Source organism: Labeo rohita, chromosome 2 (genome assembly GCF_022985175.1).
Source record: "Labeo rohita strain BAU-BD-2019 chromosome 2, IGBB_LRoh.1.0, whole genome shotgun sequence".
Lineage (NCBI taxonomy): Eukaryota > Metazoa > Chordata > Actinopteri > Cypriniformes > Cyprinidae > Labeo > Labeo rohita.
Window position 1 is genome coordinate 18,074,554 of NC_066870.1, and position 26,682 is coordinate 18,101,235.

At 37.2% G+C, this 26,682-nt stretch overlaps 1 protein-coding gene across 1 annotated transcript in view; it reads left to right on the forward strand.

The window, feature by feature from the left end:
- grin3ba (glutamate receptor, ionotropic, N-methyl-D-aspartate 3Ba) overlaps positions 1-26,682 on the forward strand; it is a 65,856-nt gene that overhangs the window by 12,737 nt on the left and 26,437 nt on the right. Inside the window, exon 2 of the mRNA XM_051125862.1 lies at positions 18,128-18,765. Coding sequence (XP_050981819.1) covers positions 18,128-18,765 — 638 coding nt within the window. The remainder of the gene's footprint in view (positions 1-18,127; positions 18,766-26,682) is intronic.

Here is a 26,682-nt window from a genome sequence, read left to right on the forward strand (position 1 = left end):
TTTGCTGTCACTTCCTTGGCTGTTGTATTAGAAACACAGTGTTTATTAGTTTTCTATAATTAAATGTCAAAGTAATACAGTACAATGCAAAATGTTATAGATGTACATTATTATTTCTTCCTTTTTTTTAAATGAAAACATAAAAAACATTGCTAGCTTTACGATGTTAATAACTGTGGAAGCACGTATTCATGGTCTGCGAAAAGACAATGCTGTTTGTGGTTTTGCCCCATTCACTTCCTTTGTAAGTCTTCAGTGTAACCTAGATTTTTGCTGTTTTAAAAGGATAAAGTTAATTTAAGGCAATTAATTGTTAATCAACATTATAGTACAAGTGCTTGTGATTGAGTTTAACTTGTATTGAACCCAGAATATTCCTTCCAACACCAACGGCATTTTTAGATCTACATCTTTTATGAGCAGCTGTAGGATTTATATCACTTGTCAAAGCTTTTATTGTTTTTAATGCCAGTTGAGAAAGGAGAAATGAACAGTTTTTCTCTGACAGCAGCAGACTTTTCACCTACAGATTCATTAATATCCGCCCTCATTCAGATACCTAAAAATGTTTTCCCAGTAATGTAATATGCCTGAAGCAGGGTCGACCTTAGGCTTTTAATGTTTTTGCAGTTACAGTGCAATACGGAGCTTGTCTCCAAAGACACTCGCCGTGTTAACCGGGGATACGCAGAGACAGCCGCGTGGAAGTGTTTATTCAGCTCTGTCAGACTCACTTACTGTTGGCTGTGTGTTGCTGATGATTGCAGACGTTGTGCTGAATTACCTTTTGTGCCTCCCTGCACCTTTTTGCAAGGTTGTCCAGCCCCCTAAATGCACATTGCTTGGCTATCAGAATTCTTGTTAACTTTCATCTTTTTTTCGTTTACCGTTTGCCATTTCAAGGGAATCTGAAAACATGACCTGCACTGCCTTGACATCTCCAATAACATCGTTTTCCCCTCATATAGATGACACAAAGGACTAAAGCGAGCAGACATCAACTGCCCCTGTTTATTTACAGCATCACCTTTAAAACCAAAAGGCATTATGAAACACTGGAACATCGGCCATTAATAATGGATCACTGTCTCATCATGATTTAATGAGGGTTTAGATGCCCTGCACAAGGATAATGCAAATCCTCGACAGGTAAAACTATTGCTTTTAAAATGGCCTTTTGCAGTTAGAAATAGATTTTACGTTTAATGCCAAACAAATATCACAGCCTTCGACTCTTTATTAGCCAGCCATCATATTTTATTCCACTGGAAATCTATCAAACCACCAACCACTTCGAATGGGTTGCGGATGAAAACATTTTTGTAAACCAGACAAGATGTTCCAGGGAAAATAACTTGCATGTAATATCTTCTTTTGTCCTTTTGTTATTTGTTGGTTTGGGTTTTACTCTTGTTAGAATAGAAAAACAAACCACCAGTTTTTTAATTAGACAAATTGGACAAGACATTGCATATGATATGGGTTTTGTATCTAATTGGGGTTTTCAAACTGGAGTCTGCAAGAGAGTGATAGATAGTGTTGTATATACATTATACATTAAAATATTTTTTTAATAAGGGCTGTCAAACAGAATTTAAAAGTAGCTTTAGAAAAAAATGCTGAAAAATCTAATTTATTACAAACAAACTTTTAGGTCTACAAAGTGGTCATAACATTGTTTACAGAAGCTGCATCTGAAGTGGCATTTAGGTATATTTACACAGACTGTTTAGAGGTGGCATGAATGCATTTACGGTGAAATTAGAACTGCATAAATAATGAAATGAGATTAATGAGATTTAAATGAGGATTTAGTGGGTTTTAAAAAAAAAAGTAATTTTGAAATATTAATGATTTACAAAACAAAAGAAATTATACTCTCAATATGAAACTTTAGCAGTAGGTGTGTTAACAAATTTGTTCAACTGATTCATTTAAACGGCTGATTTGTTCAGAAATGAGGCAAGTGCAAATGGCTCTGTCGATTTTTACAACTTTTAAAACTTTTAAAACTAAAGATTCATTCAGTAATGAATTACTGCTATGTGTTGCTCAGAAAGGGCACAGCAGTTCTGCTGCAGCTTTGTTTGAAACTACTAATTGCTGAAATTGAGCAAAAACAGCCAATACAGCCAATATTGCATCTAACATGTAACAGTATTAAATCTTTGTGTAATAAACTGTAATACAGTTTGCAGTTGTGCTGATGTTTGTTGAAAAAAAACAACAACAACAAAAAAACAGCATTCTAGCTCAAGTGATGTTAATAAACCATATGGGGCATATCTTGATTTTTAGAGACACAGGCTACATCACACACTCAGTCGTTGTCCTGGATCATATTCATCAGCAATGGAAGTCAATGTAAAACAAGATGATGAACACGTACACATTAAAATGAGTTAATAACTTTAAATGATACTTCAACCAAAAATGAAAATGAACCCTTAATTTACTCACCCTTAATCTATCCTAGGTACACAGTGGCATGCAAAATTTTTAAACCCACTGCAGAAAATGTTAATAATTTTAACAAAATAAGAGAGCTCATACAAAATGCATTTATTTTTAATTTAGTACTGACCTGAGTAAGAGATTTTACATAAAAAGTTTACATATAGCCCACAAGACAAAAAAAAAAACTTGGTTCTTAATACTGTGTGTGGTAACCTGGATGGTTTTTTGTTTAGTGATAGTTCTTCATGAGTCCCTTGTTTGTTCTGAAGAGTTAAACTGAGCACTATTTTTCAGAAAAAAATCTTACGGTCCTGCAGATTCTTCAGTTTTGTTTTAATAGAATTTTTTCCATTTAGTACTGCCCCTCGGAGGACAAATTTCCCAGAACTCAAATTAAGTACAGTTTGCCTAAAAAAAGTTTAATAATGGCAGTGAATGGGTGTTGATATTTCGAAGCCCAATAAAGTGCATCCAAGCCATGAGGAGATTGGTTTCCTTTTCTGTGAACAAAACTTGTTTCTCATGAGACTAACATATTCTCACTGGAGCGTACGCTACACCTACATCATCCGCTGGAACGCCACTCTCTCATAATTGTGCATACGACAGTTAGGGGAAATTGGAGATTACAGTTTATATAGTATTAAATGTGAATATTTTTCTCTCAAAAACACATCGATTTGATTCAGAAGGCCTTTATTAACCCCCCGGAGCTACTTTTCTTTATGATGGATGCATGCACTTTATTAGGCTTCAAAATCTTGACCCCCATTTACTGCCATTATAAAGCTGGAAAGAGCCAGGACATTTTTTAATATAACTCTAATTGTATTCGCCTGAAAAAAGACATGTTCACCTAGGATGGCTTGTGGATGAGTAAATCATGGGGTAATTTTCATTTTTGGCTGAACTATTTTTTTCCAAATTAATCACACCAAATGAACATGTTAAATCGACAACTCTAAATTTTAATTAATAGCTGCCTTTGTATTTGTTAAGCGCATAATCATGTCTGTGAGTTCTTGGCATAAAAAAAGGCTGCAAACCACATTGAACATTGTTCAGTCCGGAAGACTTACTACAAAGATAACTATAGCTCTTCCGCTACCTGCTTTTAGTCCCAAATGATACACCTTCTCTGGAATTCATTGCCTTCGGCCTCAAAGCAATATATCCATCAAATCACCTATATCCTAGAAAACCACTATCTTTTTTTCTGAATTTTACATCATCTCCACATTCACATGTCCTGTTCCAGAGTTTTATACTCTTCCAAAAGCCATCAACCAGAAGCCTTCATCTAGCCTCAGCCTGATAAATTTCCACCCACCAACAGAGTCTGTTTTTTGGCATCCTGACCTCCTGGGAGGATCCAGGCCTGTCGTGTTCAGACATCGATTGCAAAATGTTATTCTTTCTGAGCAGAGACCATGTAAATGTCAACCAAAACTTGAAAAGGGACGACTGATCCAAGCATGAAATCATCATTATCTGCAAAGCACAGACCAATAGTCTTTGGATTAGGGAAATTCAGTTATGACAACTGTGAGGTGCTATGGCTCTTTCCAAAATAGAGGAATTAAAAGCAGCTGGTGTAAAAGACATCCACAGAAGGAACAATATTTTGTTAAATCCTCTCATTTTATCACAGGCCATCATCATAATTGGCTTTTCAGCCATTAGCAATAATAAAGTCAGTTTATATCTTTTATATCATAGTTTCTTAGTGACACCATCAACTTACATGTAGCATGTTTCATGGGTCAGGCTTAAAAGGGTTACTTAAATCATAAATTTACCCTCAAGTTAATTAAAATTTTATCAATTATTAATGGATAATTAATCATGTCATAAATCCTGGGACACATTACGTGTCATGCATCATATATTAGGATCTTTTCAGCCCACCGTGGAGCATGCCTACCGCGGGCCTGGCTTTAAATCAGATAGTGTGGTTCAGTGAAGATATTTCTGCATAAAGCCTGAAAAGATTACTCTTTACTTGTGATGTCCTTTGCACGTTTCAAATGCTATCAGTCAACATTCTGAGAGCAGCTTTGCATATAAAGCGTCTAGATGAGGCCGGGCCGAGCGGGCTGCATATGCCAGGCTGTACAGAGAGAGGATTTCAATGCACTTCAGGCTGACTGTGGATGGCAGCTCTCGCTGCCTAGTGCTTTCCTTGCTAATTGAACAAAACGCAGCGCACGCCTCGCGGAAGTAATGCTAATGAACTTCTTAGCGATCCGAAAGTTTAACACGGCTCTGTACATTTATTTACATCACAGTTAAAAGGATTTTCGAACACTGTTCCAAAGAATGTGAGAATTTAGGATTCAAACCAAGCTGGTTTGAACAAATTGCACCCAAGCATTTGTGGGTTTACTGTAACTAAGGAACAATTTTCTTCAATTTTCTTTCTATATTTTTATATTAACAATGTAATCAATATTCTGTTTATTAAAACCAAATATGAATCTCATCAAGTTAGTGTTTTTAAGCATCTCACAGTTATTCCAAAATGATAACTCAAGGCAGTAACAATTTAAACAATTTGTGATGCGATCTGGGAAAACCCATCGAATGCCGTGCTGCAACGTTTTCAGGAAATTCGAAAAATAAGTCTAATGTCAGTTTATTGTCAAAATTAGGTTTTTATTAAATTATTATTCTATAACATCTGGTCTGTCATCTCTGAAAATGTATCGGCAAAATTCACTTGTTTACTGCAGAAAAATAGCCATTTATTGCAGCAAGCAAACTGCAATAAATGGCTGTTTGCTTGCTGCAATATGACATGACTGCAAAATGACATGACTGTCTTTTTTAGGTTAAGAATGCGCAGTGAAGGTGCTTTCTCTTAACAATTTACTAAAGGTATATCAACTACGGCACGCAAATTTTTTTATTTATTTATTTTTAATATTGTGAGAAGGTGGAGTGCAACAAGCAGTCTAAAGCACTGTAGCTGTCTCAGTCTGTTCAATCTTGGTGATGTCAGTGCACTAAACAATGTTATAATGGGCTATTTCATAACCAGAGATGAAGGATCGGATGATGAAGTTACTAAAGAGGAGGAGTTTGATGACAGTATGTTATATGCACAGTGCACAAACAGTTGCGCTCATCTAAATGTAAACTACAAGGTACACTATTCGTGCTATCTAAACATACAAGGGGCGATCAAAAGTTCGGAGACTATCTGTCACAGCACTTGAGGAGGAAGGCGCAACACGACAGTGAAATGCAATGTAAAGTCTGTAATATAATCCACACAGGTAAATCCACAAAAGGAAGACAGGAACACACGTATTCATTGACGAGACTGGACACAAAGCATAGAACTCAAACAACTTATAAAGGGTGGCAAATGATAGACAGACAGGTGTTGGTGATTAACTAATAATGACACATGGAGGACATGAACAGGAACAACCATATATGGGCACATGAGGGAAAAACCAATACAAAATAGTCCAGGGGTGTGACAATGCCCATGATAAAAACAGGATGTTAGTCTGTTTGTGTAATGATGCAGTATAGCACTCCTGACTTGACAGACAGCTCTCGTTAAACTTTAAACCCGTTTTTCCTCAAAATTCAGTTCCTGAAAATCATATCATAGCTATTAGCTAACATAAGATAGCCATAACTTTTGTAACATTCAAACTTTATCCATTTAGAAAGGGCTTTCATATGGCATCAAAACCTAAAAAAGGTCAAATTTCACCCTGTGTTGGGTTTTCCTAGATCGCATCACATATATTTTATTTGTGAACTTATGTTCAGCTGATCTTTTTAATAGTTAACTTTTAAGTGTTTTTGAATTTTTCAGAACATCAGTCATCAGAGCTCTGTAAATATTGTTTACAGACACGTTAGTTTACTTCAAATCTCACCAAGCTGATTACTCACTTAAAAACTCCCACAGATCATGTTTTCATGCCATTTTAAGTCTTATCCAGTGGCGGCTCGTCGGGGGAGGCAGGGGAGGCACAGCTTCCCCAAAATATTTGAGGTAAAAATGAGAGGAGGACGGTTTAATGTCAGTTCATGTCTCATAATGTGTATTTTTTAGTTTGTAATTTCACAGCTCTAATACCATAGAATGTTACTAAAGTTGGAAATCGCTGCTTTTCTATCACAAATGTGCCAAATCTGCTGATGCAACCGCTAAGTAAGAGCTGAGCTCTCGTGCCTCCGTTGGCAAAACAATTAGCCAATCACCATCGAGTGTTTACTTTCAGTGCAAAGGAGTGTTGAGAAAAAAAAATCTCATAGGGGAGGCTAGCCTCCCTTCTGGTATATTGACCAATCATCATAGAGAGGTAAATTACGTTATATTAGTTTAAATGTCTCCCGCTGCGCTTAGCGCTTATGATGAGTAGCGATATTGAATATTTGATCGCCAACAGAATTACCAAGCTGTCATTCAAACAGTATACATATACAAATTAAAAATAAAGGAAGAACGCGCCTAAGCTGGATATAGGCTACAGCTGTTGGCTCAATTAAATGGCACAACAGGCAGCTCTCTTTTATCACTTATTAGAAGGGATGGATGTTTGCTTCAAGTGATAGGCCAGGTAAGGGAAATTTTATTATCTTGCTGTATTATATTGTTCATTCAGACTGATTTGTGAATGCGTAATGCACAAGCAGCGAGATTTATCACATGAACCAATCACAGCTGAACATAACCAGTCATATCCAATTATACTGCAATGGAGGCATTGTGAATTTTTCCCATTCATTCTCAATTATTCCCCACCAAACTCACAACTCGATTTAGGGGGTCTGTTAAAACTCAATGTTCTCAGGGGAGGCGAGAGAGCTGCGGACTCCCGCTGTAACAGTGTTCTATTTTTATACTTTGAATTTTTTTTCTCTTCCAATATTTTGAGGAGACACTGCCTCACTTGCCTCCTTGAAGGAAACACCCATATGGTGTCAGAGGCCAGTGGGAAGGCATCTAATCTGTGTCTGTCTTACATTCAGTGAAAAGGTCTCACCTGGCCATCCGAAAACTAATGGCAGTCAAATTTTGTTACAATTAAACAGAAAAGTTAAAGTTAACCTTTTCTTATCAGGCTGACTTTAACAAAAGGCAATTAAGTAGGAACTTTTTGGATGAGCTGCAGGAACACATAATTAGAATTTCATTATACTTTTATTTTGTCTTTAGATAATTATTTAGATAAATTTCCCAGAGGTATCTAATTATGATATTTATACATCCAATTAATTTTTATCAGTGTTCTGTTATATTAAATTTTAACTTTGCGTCATTACATAATTAAGATAGAACTAAAAACGTAAAATCTATTTTGTAAGTACTTTTTTTCCTATTATAGTGTCCTGAAATTGTAAAATGTGTTTTTAAAAATGTTGTTAAAGAGGATAAAAAGTTTCTATCCCAAGTAAATTTGCAAACACATCAATAAGTGGTTCAAAAAAAGTGTGAAAATTGTTGTTTCTGATTCAACCAGTGATGAGTGCTTGGAATGGGACTACTTGTTTGTCCAAACAATGGCAAATGGTGGCAATATATATTTTAATGTTTGGTGCATGGAGGCTGAATAACATACTTCTTTAAATACAACTTTAGAACCTGTGACTAAACCTTGTGAAGATGACCCAGACCTTTGAGAGTTACTGAGAGCGCAATCCTGCTTTGTCAACATTACGGCCTTAAGCACAGCACTAAATCACAGCTCCTCAAGGACTGTCTTTGCAATTAAGTGTAACTTTCTTTGCGTGAAAAGCTGCTCCTAAAATTTATCCCTAAGAAGTTTTAAAGTTCAGGGTTGGAATATCTGAAATAGTATATCAAATTCCCAAGCAGGCAGCCACGCATATTCTGCCAGCCTTTTGTAGCCGTTCCCACTTAATGAAAAAGTAATAGATGAAGCTTTATGATAGTAATCTAATTTCTCGAATAATACATCAAACTAACGTCCAAAGAATTGTTTAAACTCAATGTTTTGCTGTCTGACAGCTTTCGCACCTCTACCGAGGACTCATTCCTCTGGCGTGCGCCGCTAGATGTTTAAGATTCTGTTCTGGTGAATTCGGACAGGATCATTTGGTAAATTACCTCATTCATAAACTCACATTTCCCCAAATGGCTTTCATTTTCAAATATTACTTTATCGCCCAGTGGGAGTGCGCAGTGCACTATTCACCAGGCCTAATGTGAGTGATCGCTCCTATTATAAAGTGTAAAAAAAAATATTTTGATTTCAAAGCCTCATTACAGTGCTGTTTTCTATCCTATGGAGTTATAAATTTATGGGCTTTCCTTCTTTCACTCACGAATGGGACATTTTTGCAGTGTCATATTAGGGTCACTGCGGGGCAAACAAGATTTGGAAATGTTATCAAGACTAATAACAGGTCAGAGTCTAGGCAGCTAACATTTAATAACACAGAAATGCCATTATACTTCAGATGCAAACTGGGCGCAGCAGTGCACACAGGACAGTGATGTAGTGATATACACAAAAAATGTAACAAGCAGCAGTAACAAGAAAGGGAAAAAAGCACCTTCCGCCCTTGGAGAGGAAAACAATCACAGTTTGGGGCAAAATGCTCACACTGGCAGCTGCTAAAAGAGCTGAGCTTTGGCTTTCTTGGCTTTAGTTTTCCTTTCATCATTATACCATATAAAGGTTTGATTCCAGTACCACATATGCACAGTTAAGATAAGAAAATTAAAGTGCAGGTTTAGTCACAGCTTTTGACATAGCATTTTTAGCATTCTGATCTCTGTGCAACTGATTACCCCAAATCATGCCTAATCCCTAAAGCAATCAATTAACCTTATGATGCATAAATTATTAGTTTACAAAAAAGAATCTTTCTTTACCATAAAAAGTATATAAGAATCTATATATCAATCCTTTTTTTGCTCTGTTTCTATGAAATGCAAGCACTGAATTTTACAATATGTATTAGTTCTGTCAAAATTAGCGCATTAATTTTTTCAGTTTAACAGCGTTAAAAATATGTAACGCAGTTAACGCAGAGGAGGGGCTAGGGTTGGCCACCTCACTCACAACTGCTGCTTCTGTCTCTTTTTTTCTTGACAAGAAGTGCGTTTTAGTTGCAGAACGTCTTGACGACCACATCAAATGGGAGACTTTTCAGACACGCACTCCAACTTCACTATTCAAAGGAGTGCGGAAACAGTACAGGTGACGAGGAGCTTCAGTAGAACAACAGTGAACTGTGATCAGATGAGATGTTGTCAGGACATATGTCAGTAAATACGAATTTACATGTCTGGTCAGCCTTTATACTGTTATACTGTATACATATTAAAGCGCAAATTAAACTACGAGCATGCATGTCATATCCGTGTCACATTCAGCAGCGGCAGCTCTTAAAGTAATACCGGCCAAATAACCTAATAACCCAGCTGCTATGATGACTGTTAATCAAAGAACAAAGAAAAAAGAGGAAATCAATAACTTAACAATTTAGAGACATCAGTAAATATTGGTATCAGTGATACTGACCTTCAGTCATAAAAAATATTTAACAAATATTAAAAATATACTGTTATTTCTACATATATTGAAAGATTCAATGTGAAATTATTGCAATATAAAAGTATATTTAAAAACTTTAATGTTAAGTGGGATTAATCACAATTAATATAAGAAAAAATGTGTGATTACTTAATTGACAGCGCTACATATATATATACAGTATATATATAGAGAGAGAGAGAGAGAGAGAAATTATTTCTAAGTTTAAGTTGTTTTTGCCCACATTTTTCATGAGCTGAACTCAAAGATCTAAGACTTTTTCTATGTACACAAAAGGCCTGTTTCTCTCAAATATTGTTCACAAATCTGTCTAAATCTGTGTTAGTTCACGTAGAGTTGATCAGGTTGTTGATTGTAGCCTGTGGAATATTGGTCCACTCCTCTTCAATGGCTGTGTGAAGTTGCTGGATATTGGCAGGAACTGGATCACGCTGTCGTATAAGCCGATCCAGAGCATCCCAAACATCAATGGGTGACATGTCCGGTGAGTATGCTGGCCATGCAAGAACTGGGATGTTTTCAGCTTTCAGGAATTGTGTACAGATCCTTGCAACATGGGGCTGTGCATTATCATGCTGCAACATGAGGTGATGGTCGTGGATGAATGGCACAACAATGGGCCTCAGGATCTCGTCACGGTATCTCTGTGCATTCAAAATGCCATCAATAAAATGCACCTGTGTTTGTTGTCCATAATATACGCCTACCCATACCATAATCCCACCGCCACCATGGACCACTCGATCCACAACATTGACCTCAGCAAACCACTCACCCACACAATGCCATACACGCTGTCTGCCATCTGCCCTGTACAGTGAAAACGGGATTCATCCGTAAAGAGAACACCTCTCCAAAGTGCCAGACACCATCGAATGTGAACATTTGCCCACTTAAGTCGGTTACGATGACCAACTGCAGTCAGGTTGAGACCCCGATGAGGACGACACGCATGCAGATGAGCTTCCCTGAGACGGTTTCTGACAGTATGTGCAGAAATTCTTTGATGCAAACCAGTTGTTGCAGCAGCTGTCCAGGTGGCTGGTCTCCGACGATTTTGTAGGTGAAGATGCTGGATGTGGAGGTCCTGGGCTGGTGTGGTTACACGTGGTCTGTGGTTGTGAGGCTGGTTGGATGTACTGCCAAATTCTCTGAAACGCCTTTGGAGACGGCTTATGGTAGAGAAATGAACATTCAATTCACGGTATTAGAGTGGCCTTTTATTGTGGCCAGCCTAAGGCACACCTGTACAGTAATCATACTGTCTGATCAGCATCTTGATATGCCACACCTGTAAGGTGGATGGATTATCTTGGCAAAGGAGGGGTGCTCACTAACACAGATTTAAACAGATTTGTGAACAATACTTGAGAGAAATAGGTCTTTTAAAAAGATAAGTATAAGATCCCATAGAAAAAGTCTTAGATCTTTGAGTTCAGCTCATGAAAATGGGGCCAAAAAAAGTGCTGCATTTATAATTTTGGTCAGTGTATATTTTTTTTAAAAATTTGACATAAACATTGACATAAATTCCCCTGTAAATCGCTGTAAGGAGTCAAATATCACCTCGTAATGGGAAGGCTAATTTTTTATCAGATTTTTAGGTTATTGATTAGAAGGTGCTCCTAAAATTTGTAAGTTAGGAGTACAAGTGCTCCTAAAAAGAAAAGTAAGCATAGAGCCCTGTTGCTTATTTGGTTTTTAATAACCAAAAACAAAAGTATTTCTGGGAGCCTGTAAAATGAAATTAATAAGCCTCAGGCTGAAGCAAGTGCGTGTACTTCTGCACTTACTCCCAATTTCTCTCAGTGGAAAAACAAAGTATCTTGCATTACTTATTTGAAAAAGATAAGTAATGATATTTCATTGGAAATGTAAAAGTAATGCATTACTTTACTAGTTAATTGAAAAAGTAATCTGATTACATAACTCGCATTACAGTGTTACCCTAACACTGGTATAAACAAAGGTGGATATTGTACTGATAATTACTGTTCTACTGCCGTTCACTTCTTCATCTCTACACTACTTTAATCGAGGTAAATCTTTTGAATATGTATTTACTTTGCAACTGTTAAAAAAGTAAATTGCATATAGTATGAATCATACTGTCATGTGATGTACAGTGTCACTGCCATTCAAAAATTCTCGCTTAAAGTACCAGATAATCCCAGGTACTTTTGCCTACTGTTTTATGAATACTGTGAATTTGAACATTCTTATTGTATTCATATTGTAGGGAAGTATGTATAATCGAAAGACATACGGGACATTATGGGTCAAAGGTCATTGGCCATGCTGACTTTTGATATTACATCATAATATTATGGGTTAAAAATTATTTTTTGTAGTGGACCCCCATGCATTAGAAGTTTTTCTTTTATGTTTTTAATTATCATAGCAGATCAGAAATGTAAAACAAAACATGGAGCACTTTGATGATAATGCAGAGATTATGAAGAGCTGCCATCTCTTTACTTATCTGATGCTGAAGTGAGCCTCGGGTGCATTTTGAGACTTGGGATGTCACATTTGCAAAGACGCGCTCATGCCTAATGATGTGGCTAACTAAACACAGAGGGGATGTCACTCAGTATGGCAGACTGAGCAAGTATTTAAGCATCGCTTTCAAACCACATGAACACTTTATGAAGCATGATAGCTACTCTTGACATCACATATATAAGCTGCTCACCCCTTTTAATTATGCTAAATCCTTTTTTCTAGACTCATTTGCATAAAAAGTGTAGATACATGAGCGTAAATCACTCCTCAAGTCATAATATCCCAACAATTTATATGTATAATGATATATTGCATAAATCACTTCTTTATCCCAACATGATCCTCTTTAGACGTCAGTCAGAGACCCAAAAAAAGCCTCATTTTTATTCTGTAATTAGACATTTGTTTTTTGCAAGCCTGTGTAGGTATTTCAAAATTATTCACGTTGGCAAGTCTTTACCGGTTCCACAGTGGTCTTTCTTAATTAACTTACTGTCACTCTTAATAGAGGAGAAGCAGTATTGATGTATCTTTCCCTCACATTTTTCTCTGCCATCATATTTCTTTCCCCAAAACATTGTGAGGCAGAATTTTATATCAAGATAAGCATTTTTTTACGACGTTAAAGCACTTTGGCACAACGTGCCAAAAGAAGATGGAAAAAAAAATACAGAAAGATGATTACAGAGCAGGGATGAGTCAGGATGGTTGACTAGTCGCCCACAAACCAATTATTGAATTAGTAAAGTCGACAACGTCTAGATTTGATTTTTTTTTTTTTTTTTTCTCAGAGCATGATTTTAGCATTGCAAAAATCTTGCCTCAGGAAATCAGTCTTTAGCTTCATCTCTATTAAAGCACTGCATCAAAACACCACTTCTGTTAACAAGTCCACCTATAAATGTCAAGACAATTACTATCAGGCTTCAGATCACTTGGTGTGAACAAAGTTCCATTATTTAGAAGAATCCCAAGGTCGCCGTTTTTGTGTTGACGCTGATATTTTTGTGGAATTAAAGGTTATGGATATTTAGCCTAATTATTTGTTGAATATCTGACATTTGCAGTACCATTTACCATGGACTGTGCAGTATCTTAAATGTTAGTCTGTGTACACATGCAGATAGACATTTTAGGCTGTTGCGTCATGTTTTGCACCGCAAATGTTGTGTTTTTGATGTGGCATGTCAAGTTAAAAATAGTTTTGCTTTTAGAAACACGTCTTGACACCCGAGTTCTGTTTCATTCTGTTATGCTCCCTCAGGCTGTTTCTGAAAGCAAGACCCTAGGGCTTGAGATTTGGGTGGTTAACATGCCCCTGTTAGCCCATGCTGCTAGTTTTCATAGACTATCCAGTTCTTTAAAACACCTTTCACCATTAATAGCCTTTCGAAATTAGCCTTCAATTCTGATAAAATGGTAGATATTTTACCAGGTCACTTAAACGTGTGAAATTGACTTTTTCCTGTGGGATTTTTCTTATCTTCTGCCTTTCCATGTCACAGCTCAGGATAATTAACCAGTGTCAATTTCAGTGCCGTAAGAAACCCACATGGTGGAAAAATGACCCAAAATCAGATAATACAGGGTCTTCTTAAAGAAGAAGTTCACTATCAAAATGAAAATTTACTCACCCCTATGTCATTCAAGATGTTCATGTCTTTCTTTTTTCAGTCAGAAAGAAATTGAGGTTTTTGAGGAAAACATTCCAGGATTTTTCTCCATATAGTGGACTTCAGTGATGGTCAACGGGTTGAAGGTAGTTTCAGTGCGGCTTCAAAGGGCTCTACATGATCCCAGCCGAGGAATAAAGATACTTATCTAATGAAACGATTGGTCGTTTTCCAAAAAAAGTACTAATTTATATACTTTTTAAACACAAATGCTCATCTCGCACTAGCTCGGCCTCACGCAGTACATATTCACGCACGTGTGACATACTGTAGGTGAAAGTACCGACCCAGTGTTTACAAAGCGAATGTGCAAAGAAAGTCAAATGCCCTTTCCAAAAAAAGGAAGTTGGAGGAGAAAACTTGAGTTTTTCGCCCTACCCAACCTTTTTTAACCGAAGTACAAAGAACTGACTGCAGGTGACATTACCAACATGATTAAGATGAGCATTTGTGGTTAAAAAGTATACACATTTTTGTTTTTTCAGAAAATGACAGATTGTTTCGCTAGATAAGATCCTTATTCCTCGGCTGGGATCATGTAGAGCCTTTTGAAGCCGCATTGAAACTGCATTTTGGACCTTCAACCCACTGGCTCCCATTGAATTCCGTTATGTGGAGAAAATTCCTGAAATTTTTTCCTCAAAAAACGTAATTTCTTTGCATTAATTCAGCCAAAAATTAAAAAGCTGTCCTAATTTACTGTGAAACATAAAAGAAGATATTTTGAGAAATGTTTCAGGGTTTTGTCTATACAATGGAAGTAACCGAAAGCGTTTCTTTTTTTCTTTTTCACAAAAGAAAGTCCTGCAGGTTGGAACAACATAGGTGAGTAAATGAGTCAATTAGTCATTCTGTCAAAACACGGATTAGTAATTTATGAAAATATGTCGTTTTGCACATCCCTGCTATTTAGGGGTGTACCTGAATCATCAGTCACGTTTTTCATAATGTGAAAATGAAATGCAGAAGGTATAAAACAGACCATAATTTCAAAATTAGGTAGGCCTGCTGCACAAACTCATCACATATCGGAGCAGAAATCATTGGGTTTTACTAGAATTTAGCTGTCTGTTTCAGGAAGATAGACAGTAATTTCCAATTTCTCTGCTCAATTATGGTTTGTTTATGGATCAGGTGCCGTTGCTGTGTGAGAGTGACAGATAGATTCAGCAAGTCCGTCTCCACACCTGCACAATAATTTGACGACCAAACTACTGTTTGTATTACTCTGCAAAACCCGTATGTTGCCGTATTAGTTATTAATGAAATGTTACTCTACAGCATTTGGGGCATTTATGAGATGCCAGGTAAAAAAAACAGCTCCCATTTATTTCCCTCCAGCGTTAAGACAGATTGTGAAAATTGCTCGCAAGGTGTGGGAAAAGTGGAAATGGAAACAGACATTTCCCGCTAAACTTCCAAGATGGAGAGAACAAATCAAACTGCTCGCGCTGCTCAGATGCTGTCAGCTTGTGGATCCATTTAGACGAGAGAAGGGTAAAGTCCTACCGGGCATAGGTATTGTTTGGAGGAGCAGCTGTTTTCAGATCGATTGAGCAATGAGAGGCCTCAAGGCTGAAAGTTTGCCTTCACACATAGAAGGTGTTTGTTTGTTTGCTTGTTTGTTTGCTATTCACCTAGCATCACCTGGATTTACTGGTAAATAAAAGATAAGCCTGCCCTCGTTTTCTCTTCTTATCTAAGCTCCCATATGTACGCAGCGCAACCCTGGGACCCCCTTGGTCCATTTCTATTTTTTGAAGCCCTATTCTTTTGTTTCAGCACTTCGAGACCAAATGAATGGCGTGTTTTTATCTTTCTTCTTCAAATTCATCCGCTTTGGCTTCGCCGCATGGAGTCGTCAGCATGCGTGCTAATTCGTGTGCCCTAAGTAGCGGTGAAAGTCACAGGGACGCGTGTCAGAGCCGTTGGCGGTAATGTTATTCCAGTCACACAGGTTTTAACTTTGCGTGGGGACTCCTCTTCAGCGCCGTGCTGCTCGCTCGCAGCCCCCCACCAGGTTCAAACAGCCGCTCTCCCCCTCAGAACACCCAAGCATCCAATCTTTCACTCTCACAGCACATTCATGCACGCCTCCCTGTCAGTCCACATCAAAAACAGCAGTGTCTGTGTAGAGATGGCCAGGAGCTATTTCACATGAGAGCTGACGGCTCTTCCTCACTGTTTTAGTGTCTGGTTTTTATTCAAGTGATTCAAATGTTTCCAAGATTGCATCAAAACAAGTGTTGTGTTCAGTGTTCTTGAGGATGAGGTCATCATGAGTTCAGAGTAAGTAATATATTCCTCTATTTGCCTATAAGGCAGCTTTAGGTGATGGAAGTCACAGGAGATCTAACACTCTCCCCAGACTTCCCTCTTACTTATTCAAACGTAAAGTCGTTAGGGAATACAATACGCATTTGCAGCCTGAAGATATCTGTATTTTATGGTGGGGGTTGTTTTTTGTTTGATGAGTCAGTGTGAAGACCTAACTAGGGTAAAAATGATCTTATTGCCATTTTTTTTTCTTTATTTCTTTTTAATTGTGATTGCAGTGTACAATGTGTGTTTGTGTGTGTGTGTTTAAGCTACAGGTGTGCTTGTTTTTTTCTTTTCTTTCTTTCTGATAGGGGTGGGCGATATACTGGTAGACACAATTAACCGATAGAAATTTGTTGACCGATAGAGATCTTCGACTATCGCCTCTAGCGCGGTTACACACTCAAGTGACTTTGCTGTGCTACGTGGTCATGAAAACTTATTGTTTGCATGTGTTTTTAAGCATTGCAGTTTAAAAATAAGTTATTTTAAACTGTTGAAGCGCAATTAGCAGCGAAAGAGAACTTATTTCGCTAAATGAACGATTAAATACACACTCTTGTATGTGACAAAATGCCTTGTAAATACAGTAAATTAAGTTTAAGTGAAAGCAAAAAGCTGAGAAAGAAAACACACGTGTAACAGTTTGTTGGATCCAGGCAGCTCTTAAAGTGACAGCAGTCTAATATTCCTGCTGTCTGTCATTCATGCTAATCAAACAACAAAAGAGAGAAAATCTCTCACTGCTTTGACTAAATAACCTTTGTAACTGTAATAATAAGAAATATATATTTAATTTACACAGTGAAGAATGTGAAGTGTTTTTATACATTTGGTTACGTTATACAATGTATGTAGCATTTCTTATTTATTTGTGCTACTCTATTTTTATGTCCTCTTGCTTGTGAGTCTTATTCTTTTTTTAATCGCTGACTGTTTACTTAAGTGTGCTTAAGTTTTTTTTGTTTTGTTTTGTTTTTTTCATTTTAAAATGACTTGTATCATGATATAACATATTGGTCATATCGCTCACCCCTGGTTTCTAATAAAAGTTATATTTGCAATTTAAAATGCCTTTTTTAGCTCCAGGCTTGTTATGCTTGTTTGTTCCAGTCCTGCTCCAACACACATACCGTGTTTTTCAAATAAGCCTGAAGGACTTGATTAGCTGAATCAGGTGTGTTTAATTACAGTTGAAGCTAAACTCTGCAGGGCTGTGGACCTTCAGGAACTCAGGAACTGAGTTTTGAAATCATGCTTTAGGGCCTCTCTTTTGTTGACACCATCTGGTTTATAGGCACTTCTTATTACAAGTTTGGAAAGATGGTAGGCATATGTTGCATCTCCAAATGCACATTATAAGCAACCAAAACCCTGACTTAATGTGAAACAGCATTTCCTTTGAACCAAGCTGTTTTGAAACACTGAAAACAAAGGATCATGAGCTGCTTGTGTTTGCACTTCACACTGGAACAGGCATTGCATATATTTATTTAAATTGCACTTTCTACAATTTGATAATTGCATATCGTAATTGCATGATAATTGCATATTACAAGACTTATCACGGTTTTGTTTTATTTCACCCTAGACCTAACCATGTATGTTTTCTGCTTTCAGAACCGCTTCCATTTACAGATGATGACACGTACGCCCCCTTCAGGGCTTTCGGATCTGCTGTTGGCGGTGTTGCTGAAGGGAGGCTGGCAGGGCGGAGCAGCCATTCTTTGTCCAGGAGGTGGGAACACAGGAATGCTGGAAGAGCTAGAACAGCGGGGCCATTTGGGCATAAATGGAGCCCACTGGCATCTGTGGGAGACACTTAACTTGTCCAGACTGGAGGAAAACTTGAGCGAAGACAAGGTAATGGAGCTCCTCTCACAGCTCCTCAGCAGGACTCCTTCTGCTCTGGCATCTTCCGTGGTGCTTTTCGGCTCCGACCCTGAATGTACAGCCAGGGTGCTGCGCAGCGCCCACCAGTTGAGCGTTGCATTGCCCCCAATGCAGTGGATCATGGGATATCCACTTACTCTGGATTCTCTACACTCCATTGGCTCCCCCCTGGGTCTTCTGGCTTATGGGGAGGTGAATCGCAAACCTCTGAATTTCTACATTAGAGATACCCTGCAGCTCATTGGCAGGGCAGTATATGCTGCGACCATGGTGAGACCAGACCTGGCTCTCATCCAGAACATGGTCAACTGCTTCGACAAGCCCAATAAACATGAGCTGCCCTCCTCTGGACAATACCTAGCCAGGTAAGCATAAATGTATAATATTTTCCAGCTAAGTAGGTTATACTACTACGTAACTACATTTTATAACAGTACCACTGTTCACAGAGTACAATTTCCAGTAACAAGCTATTTTTCCAGTAACAAGGCATTTTAGTTTAAATGAGACATAAACAGCAGTGATGTAGTGTTTAATGATGTTACATCGCTGTTGTTTATGTCACATTATAACTAATAGGCTGCACTGTGCACAGGTGCAGGTGCAATTTACCAGGCTTCACATTTTTGATTAGTGTGCAATTTTCATGTGACACTTGTCCAGGTTATATGATCCCATGACCTTCAAGCTCAGTTATTCACAATAAAGCCGGAGATTGTTTTTAGAATAGGACATTAGCGATAAAACTAACTGTGCATGGTTTATTTATTAAAGTTTATGTCTCTTAAAGAGTCAAATGTCATAGGTTACACAAATGTGCGCAGCCTACGCAGACTGAAAATTGAAGCACACATATTGCACCGTTTCCCCCCATTTACCACATTTCACATTTCTGATTAGTGTGATATATATTTATATGCGGGTTATATGAACCCATGGGTTGAACTCAGGTGTTCATATTAAGCTGGAGATTGTGTAGATGGAGAATAGGAAATTAGTGAAGGAACCAACAATCCATGGTTTATTTATTAAAGTTGATGTGTCTTAAAGAGTCAAGTATCATGAGTTTTAGCCCATTTACCATCTTTTACATTTCTGATTAGTGTGTAAGGTTGTGACAATGAACCCATTATATATGAACCCATTGCATTCAAGTCCAGTTATTCACAATAAGGCTGGATAATGTGTCACAATAGGATGTTAGCAAAAGAAACATCTATGCATGGTCTTATTTATTAAAATTTATGTCTTAAAGGTGTCATGAACTGAGAAATCAAAATCAAGATCCCTTGATCTTTTGACATATAAGAGGCCATTGTACTATGAAAACATCCAAGTTTCACTCAAAACTTTCTCGCGAGACTAAAAACAGCTTATATTAAAACCAGTCTGCCAAAATGACAGATTGTGGAATGTGCCACTTTATGATGTAATAGTGTGGCTAAACATCGCCTTCACAGAACAAGATCCACGCCTGCTTCTAAATCACTGCCCGTTTAGCCCTGCACACCGTTGCACACCGTTTCACGGAAGTAGTGTAAATAACGAGAGGCAAACACAGGTCTATGCAGAAATTAAACAATAAAGATGGCTCAGAAGACAAAACGCTGTCTTTGTATTGCCTTCCTTCTGATCCCAAAATTAGGAAGGAGTGGATAACCTTTATTTCTAATGAAGTTCCAGACTGCGTCAGTAACTCAGTCTTTTGTTCACTTCATTTTACCATGAATTTGTTTACAAAAAAGGCACAATTCGACATGATTTTCAGAAAAATTTGAAACTAAAAGACAATGCTATGCCGACTGTATTGGATCCGACAGTAATGTTGCAATGCACAAGTGTGAGTAACTGCTTTTAATATGTAGTCACTATTGCTTTGTCTGTTATTACAGATCGTTTGATATGTACTCTATGCGTTTTTGACCTAAATCACAGCAGAATCCATCTATGAAGGATGTAGGCTGTCAAACATATACAACTACTAACCAATCATAGCAGTGGATGTTAACTTCCGAGTCTAATATCCGCTGTGCCTATTCAAACAGAGCGTTTTGATGGGGATGGCCAAAACAAGACAGAAAATAGTCTACTAATTCTAAATTCTGAAGTTTTAACCCTGATAATCCTGAACAGTACAAAATAATAAAAAAGGCAGTTCATGACTCCTTTAAAGAGTCAGATGTCACATGTTATACATGTGTATGCAGCCTATTCAAATTGAAAATTAAAAAGCACATATTTTGCACCCCATTTACCGTGTATTACATTTATGATTAATGTGCAATTTGCAAGTGACACATGTGTGATACTTATGGACACTTATGGATCCCTGGCTTTCAGTCTCAATTATCTACAGGGGATCTGGAGATTGTCTCAGAATTAGCCATTAGTGAAGGCAACAATTGAGGATTTACATATTATGTATTAACATCATGTGCATTTTATTAACATATATTAATCGTATTAACATTTATGTGTCTCAAAGAGTCAAATATCATAGGTCACACTATTGTGTGCAAACCGAAAATTAAAGGACTGTGTCATGACACATCAATTTAAGCATGCAGTGAGCAGACGTATAATGTGGAAGATTTTTTGCTGTGAAATGTCACTGCTAATGGTTTGCATTTAATACAGGCCTCTTTTTTTTATATAGAACTGTTATGTGAAACTCGGTATAAAGCTTTTTAATCTCATGCATTCTTCTAAACATTATGGATTTTGATATACAATATGTAATTGGATTTTTCTTAAATACTGAAGAATTATTTTCAGTATTTCTTTTTTGTATGCTTGCTATACTGTTTTATTAAGAGTTGATTTAATGTGGCTTAACTGTTGTGGATTATGTGTATCTTTTTGCTTATCCAGCTACAGTTTAAAATTAGCTTCTCCAACGCTGTCAGTATTTTAAAATGTTATCTTATCTCGTAATCATGAATTAATTAGTTATCTGATCACGCAGTGCAGTCATCAAGCTTTAAATTCACCTTTAGTCATTAGTGTGTGCAGACATATTAGGCATGCTTTACATTAAGGGAATTATAAGGTAGTAAATACTCTCCAAGGAAAATGGCTGTATTAGTATTCCAGCCACTAGTATTAAGTTACAGGAATGTTCGGTCTCGGCCACAGTATAGCCTCATATCTTAAAGTTATTTTCCTGATGGAGCCACCGGAGACTTTAAAATGCAATTAACTGACTCGGGCATTTTCCATACACTCATACCTCCTCAATCAAAACCATATCCCGGTGTGCATTTACATAAGCCGTCAAGTTAGCAGTTACACAGTGATGCATTCGCAGCAATGTGGAAGCCATTTGTGACACTTCTACGTCCTCTTCACTGACTGACCTCCATAAACAGGACAAAAACCTTTCTGCATTCAGGTCGCCAGGCTCTTTCTTCATCTTCAATGGCAGTGTCCTGTTCAATGTCAAGAGCTCACAGAGCCTGCTGTCCACTGCCTCTCAGCTTGATGCATTATGTTAGTGGAGAAGGCTGTGGGAGGCTTGTCTATTAGAATCACTAGTCTATTAGAATACAGAGACTGTTGTGTAGAATTTATTATAATAAAAATCTTTTATTGATTAATGTATCAAGTCACAATACTTTATACAATACAGATTGTTTCAAAGCAGTTTCACAGTAATTAAAAATAACAGAATTAATGATGTAAACTTCATCAAATAAGAGACAAATTCAAATTCTGCTGTAAAGCAGCTTTAAAAATATCCGATATCACTCTAAAAAATGTTGGATTAAAAACAACTTGGGTTAAATGTTTAACCCAACCTTCTGGGTAGATTTATTTAACTAAACTATTTCTTAAATGTGACTATATATTTCTTACTTAAAATGACCCCAACATAGGTTGGATAATAACATTAATTAAAGGAGTAGTTCACTTCCAAAACGAAAATTTACAGTTAATGTACTCACCTCGTTGTCATCCAAGATGTTCATGTCTTTCTTTCTTCAGTCGTAAAGAAATTATATTTTTGAGGACAACATTTCAGGATTCCTCTCTGTAGTGAACTTGTACGGTGCTTCTGAGTTTGAATTTCCAAAATGTAGTTTAAATGCAGCTTTAAAGGGCTCTAAAAGATCCCAGCCAAGAAAGAAGGGTCTTATCTAGCAAAACGATCAGGTATTTTAAAAAAAAAAGTACAATTTATATACTTTTTAACCTCAAGCGCTCGTCTTGTCTAGGTCTGCTTGAACGCTGTTTTTTCTGTTTAGGGTATGTCGAAAAACCCCCTTCATTTTTTCTATTTACTTATTTTCAGACCTATACAAGATGAGCTTTTGAGGTTAAAAAGTATGTTCATTTTTATTTTTTTTAGAAAAATAAGACCCAGCTAGATAAGACCCTTCTTCCTCGGCGGGGATTGTTTAGAGCCCTTTGAAGCTGCATTTAAACTACATTTTGGAAGTTCAAACTTAGGGGCACCGTAGATGTCAACTATATGGAGAGAAATTCTGAAAAGTTTTCCTCAAAAAACATAATTTCTTTACGACTGAAGAAAGGAAGACATGAACGTCTTGGATGACAAGGGGGTTGAATACATTATCTGTAAATATTTATTCTGGAAGTGAACTAATCCTTTAATATGCTCAACAAATGAATATTTATTAGTAAGTTGAAAAAATAATAATTTATTAATAAATGTTCACCTTTTGCTTATTGCTGATGCCTCTAGTAATTGTTATGTTTACCCCAGCCTTCTGGGTGGTTTTATTTAACTCAACTATTGTTTAAAAAATTACTATATAGCTGACTAAAAATGAACTTAAAATAGGTTGTAAATTAAAAATCAGACACACAATTACTACATTCTAAAAATGCTGGGTTAAAAACAACCCAATTTGGGTTATTTGGCAACCCAGCGCTAGGTAAATATTGGACAGAGCACATGGATTATCTTGACCCAGCTGGTTGGGTTAAATGTTTTTACCAAACATGCTGGGTTATTTTATTTAAGTCAACTGTTGTTTAAAAATTATTTTATTGCTGGTTTAAAATGGACTGGAACTTATAAAGAATTACTAGAGGCAACAGCAACAATCAAAAGATGAACTTTTATTATTAAGCAAGAACGCATGGACAAAATACAAGACAAACTGAATTTATTTGGGTGAATACAACATAGTTTACAATATAACATACATTTAAACTCGTTTAACAAGCATTTTAGACATAAAAAATGTAACATTTAAAGGTAGCATTTTAATTTTTGTGTATTCAACCGTTCTGTGTAATCACTTTTTACCAAAATAGCGCTAATTCTTGGGCCGGTGTGTCGCTAAAATCTGAGCCGGTGAAGTGCTGCTGTTCTCTGGTGTAGCTGCAAACTTCAGATCGCGACCTCACATTTCACTCATAGCTGAAAGATGCCATGACTGACCATAAACACTGACATTAGAAAACTTATTTTAACTTCAAATTAAGTTAAACTCAGTACTATAACTGATAAATTCCATTCATTTTATGCAAGTCAAAAGGCGTTTCCATCATGCGAAGTGACCGCTGCTGATGCAGCTGACTGACATCTCGTCCTTGTTGCGTAAAATAATACAATTTACAGCACAGTACAGACTTTATAAATTAAATAAAATGTATACAAACCTTTATTTTGGTGAAGAAATGCACCAAATCGGCGGCGCTAAGAACCGGTCTCTCCTGTAGAGAACTCAAAAAGCCTGTGCTATGACTGTAACTCAGCAGCTGGGTTGTTTCATCAGGGACAGGCTCAACCCAGCGGTTGCGTAGAAAAAAAATAACCCAACGTTAAAAATGACACAGACAAAACTACCCAACACTAGGGTGACCACCTGGCAATAGATCTGTTGCGGGACATAGATGTGATTTTGCGGGACGATGCGGGACACATGTGTTTTCTGCTGTTATGCTATGTAAATACTGATTACGTCCGTTGTCATATACGCTGATTAATGGTTCTGAGCGGACACATGCAAGCGAGAGAAAGCACATCTTTTTTTTATTGAGAGTTAAGAGAATCCACCTGCCAGAGAAAAGATTTGTGCTGACGCATTATGATGCACTCCCGCATTACTGGACATTTGTCACTAAAATAATGCCATAGAAACTGCACCAACCAAACAATTAAAATAAAGAGAAAGTCGCGTCTGAAAGCTGCCTCGATAATTGGTTAAAATGAATGGAGAATATTGTGTTTTTCCTTGTGCGCTCGACCATTTCCGTCGGTGGTGCTGGATCACTTGATGAGGTCCGCGCATCCTTTGCGCAGAAACTACGCCGCAAAAAGAATAAATAAAAAGCGTTCTTAAAAAGGCGAAAGAACACACAGACGTTTTCTTAATATAATAATTTAAAACCAACGGACTGATGAAAATGCGGGACATTTTCTTAATATGCGACGTGCAGGACAGAGGGTAAAAATGCTGTGCGGTACTATGTAAAGCGGGACAGGTGGTCACCCTATCCAGCACCCAATAACCCAATAAAATGACTCAATAGGCTGATCCCAGCTTTTTGTGTTAAAAAAAAATAATCCTGCATTTTTTGGGAGTGTAGACGCATCAGCAATAATCAAAAAGTAAACATTTATTAATAAACTATTCGAAAAATGTTTATTATTTAATTACTATTTTTCAACCTATTAATAAATATTCGTTTATTGAACATACCATTTCCAACCTATTTTGGGTTAATTTTAAGCAAGAAATATAGTCATTTTTAAAACCCAGCGAATTGGGTTAAACATTGAACTCAACCGCTGGGTTAAAACAACCCAATTGTTTGTCCATATTTCATTTTCCATATTTTTTTGTTTTAGAGTGTACTAGGAATTAGAGTTTTGACATTCCACTTTGAAAAAAAAAATCTTGGGTGTATGTAACTGTAAAACAAATGGTAGAGTTTTCTCGGATTGTGATCAAGTCCCTGTGCACACCGTTGGAGAACTCTTATCACCGAAAGCTGGGAGAAGCCTTACCTATCTGCTCACTTCCACAAATGAGATTTTTTTTATGGTTAAAAAAAGTGCAAAGCACCTTCAGATGTAAGATTAAAGTGCCAGTGTTATATGAGTCTTGCTCAGATAAGTAAACTTTTTAAAAAATGAAAAAAGTGTGACAGAGGACCCCTGAGATTTTCCAGTGGATTGAAAGCAGTGATGTAATCTTTAATATTCACCTCACAGTGCGAGACTCCCCCCCACCCCCATACTGAGAAACGTACTTGCTCTGAGAAATGAATGTGTAGCACTGGAGCACAAGCAATAGGTCTATACGCATTCCATGCGAGAAGCTGTAAACAGCACAGCACAGGGATTATTGTTCCTCTGCGGTGCTAATGCTTTCGGAAAGTTTAATAATGGTCACACGGATGGAAATCTCAGCAAGGAAATCAGCTTTGTTGCAATGGCTAACACATTATCTCCTGTCTTTTAACTTCTGCTTTCACACCAGATCAAGTGTTCTCAACGGGTCAAACTCAGGGCTATCAGGAGAAATTAATGATCCAGGCAATCAATTTTTTCTGCTTTTATTTTCTCTGTTCTGCTCTGTTTTAATGGAAGTGTGCAGTTATGGTCACACAGAGTGCATATCATTTACGGCCTCATTTAGCCACACATCACAAGCCTCTTTCACTCGGGATTTTTCATCTTCCCTCCGTGACCCAGACGTTGCTCAGCAGCCCTTTGACTACTCTACATCCCCAGCTGATTTATTGACGAAAATCGATCATTCAACTAATTCATGGTATATATTCTGCCATAAAGGCAGTGTGGCTAGTCTGCGTAAGGAATCACAATTATGTGATCTATACAGAACAACACAAGAGCATAATATCTGGAGCGGCACAGAGGGTTATTTACCTATAAACCGTGCCGCATTTTTTTTATTTGATTGTTTACTACTCTCTGATGGATGTTAACAGTACTGATCTGGTGGCAGCTCAGCGGTTAAATACGTGGGCTGTCAAAGGTCATATATTGGTTCAAAAGATTTAGTGTGATTCAGGTTACTCAGGTCATAATCCTACCCTTCTGTCCGTATGCCTTTGAAGAAAGCCTTGAACTTCAGTATGCTTCAAGAGTGATCTATATTTCCATCTGTTCTTATTCTTATTCCCCTGCTGTGAAAAATATTGTTTGAGAATTCAAAATTACACATTTTGGAATGTTCGTTTGAAAAGCTGGTTCTCTTGAACAAGATATAATTATTTAAATCTTAGCGCCTCATTTTTTTTTCTGAGGGCTCAATGTGACAGTTGTGGCACTTCTTTCTATG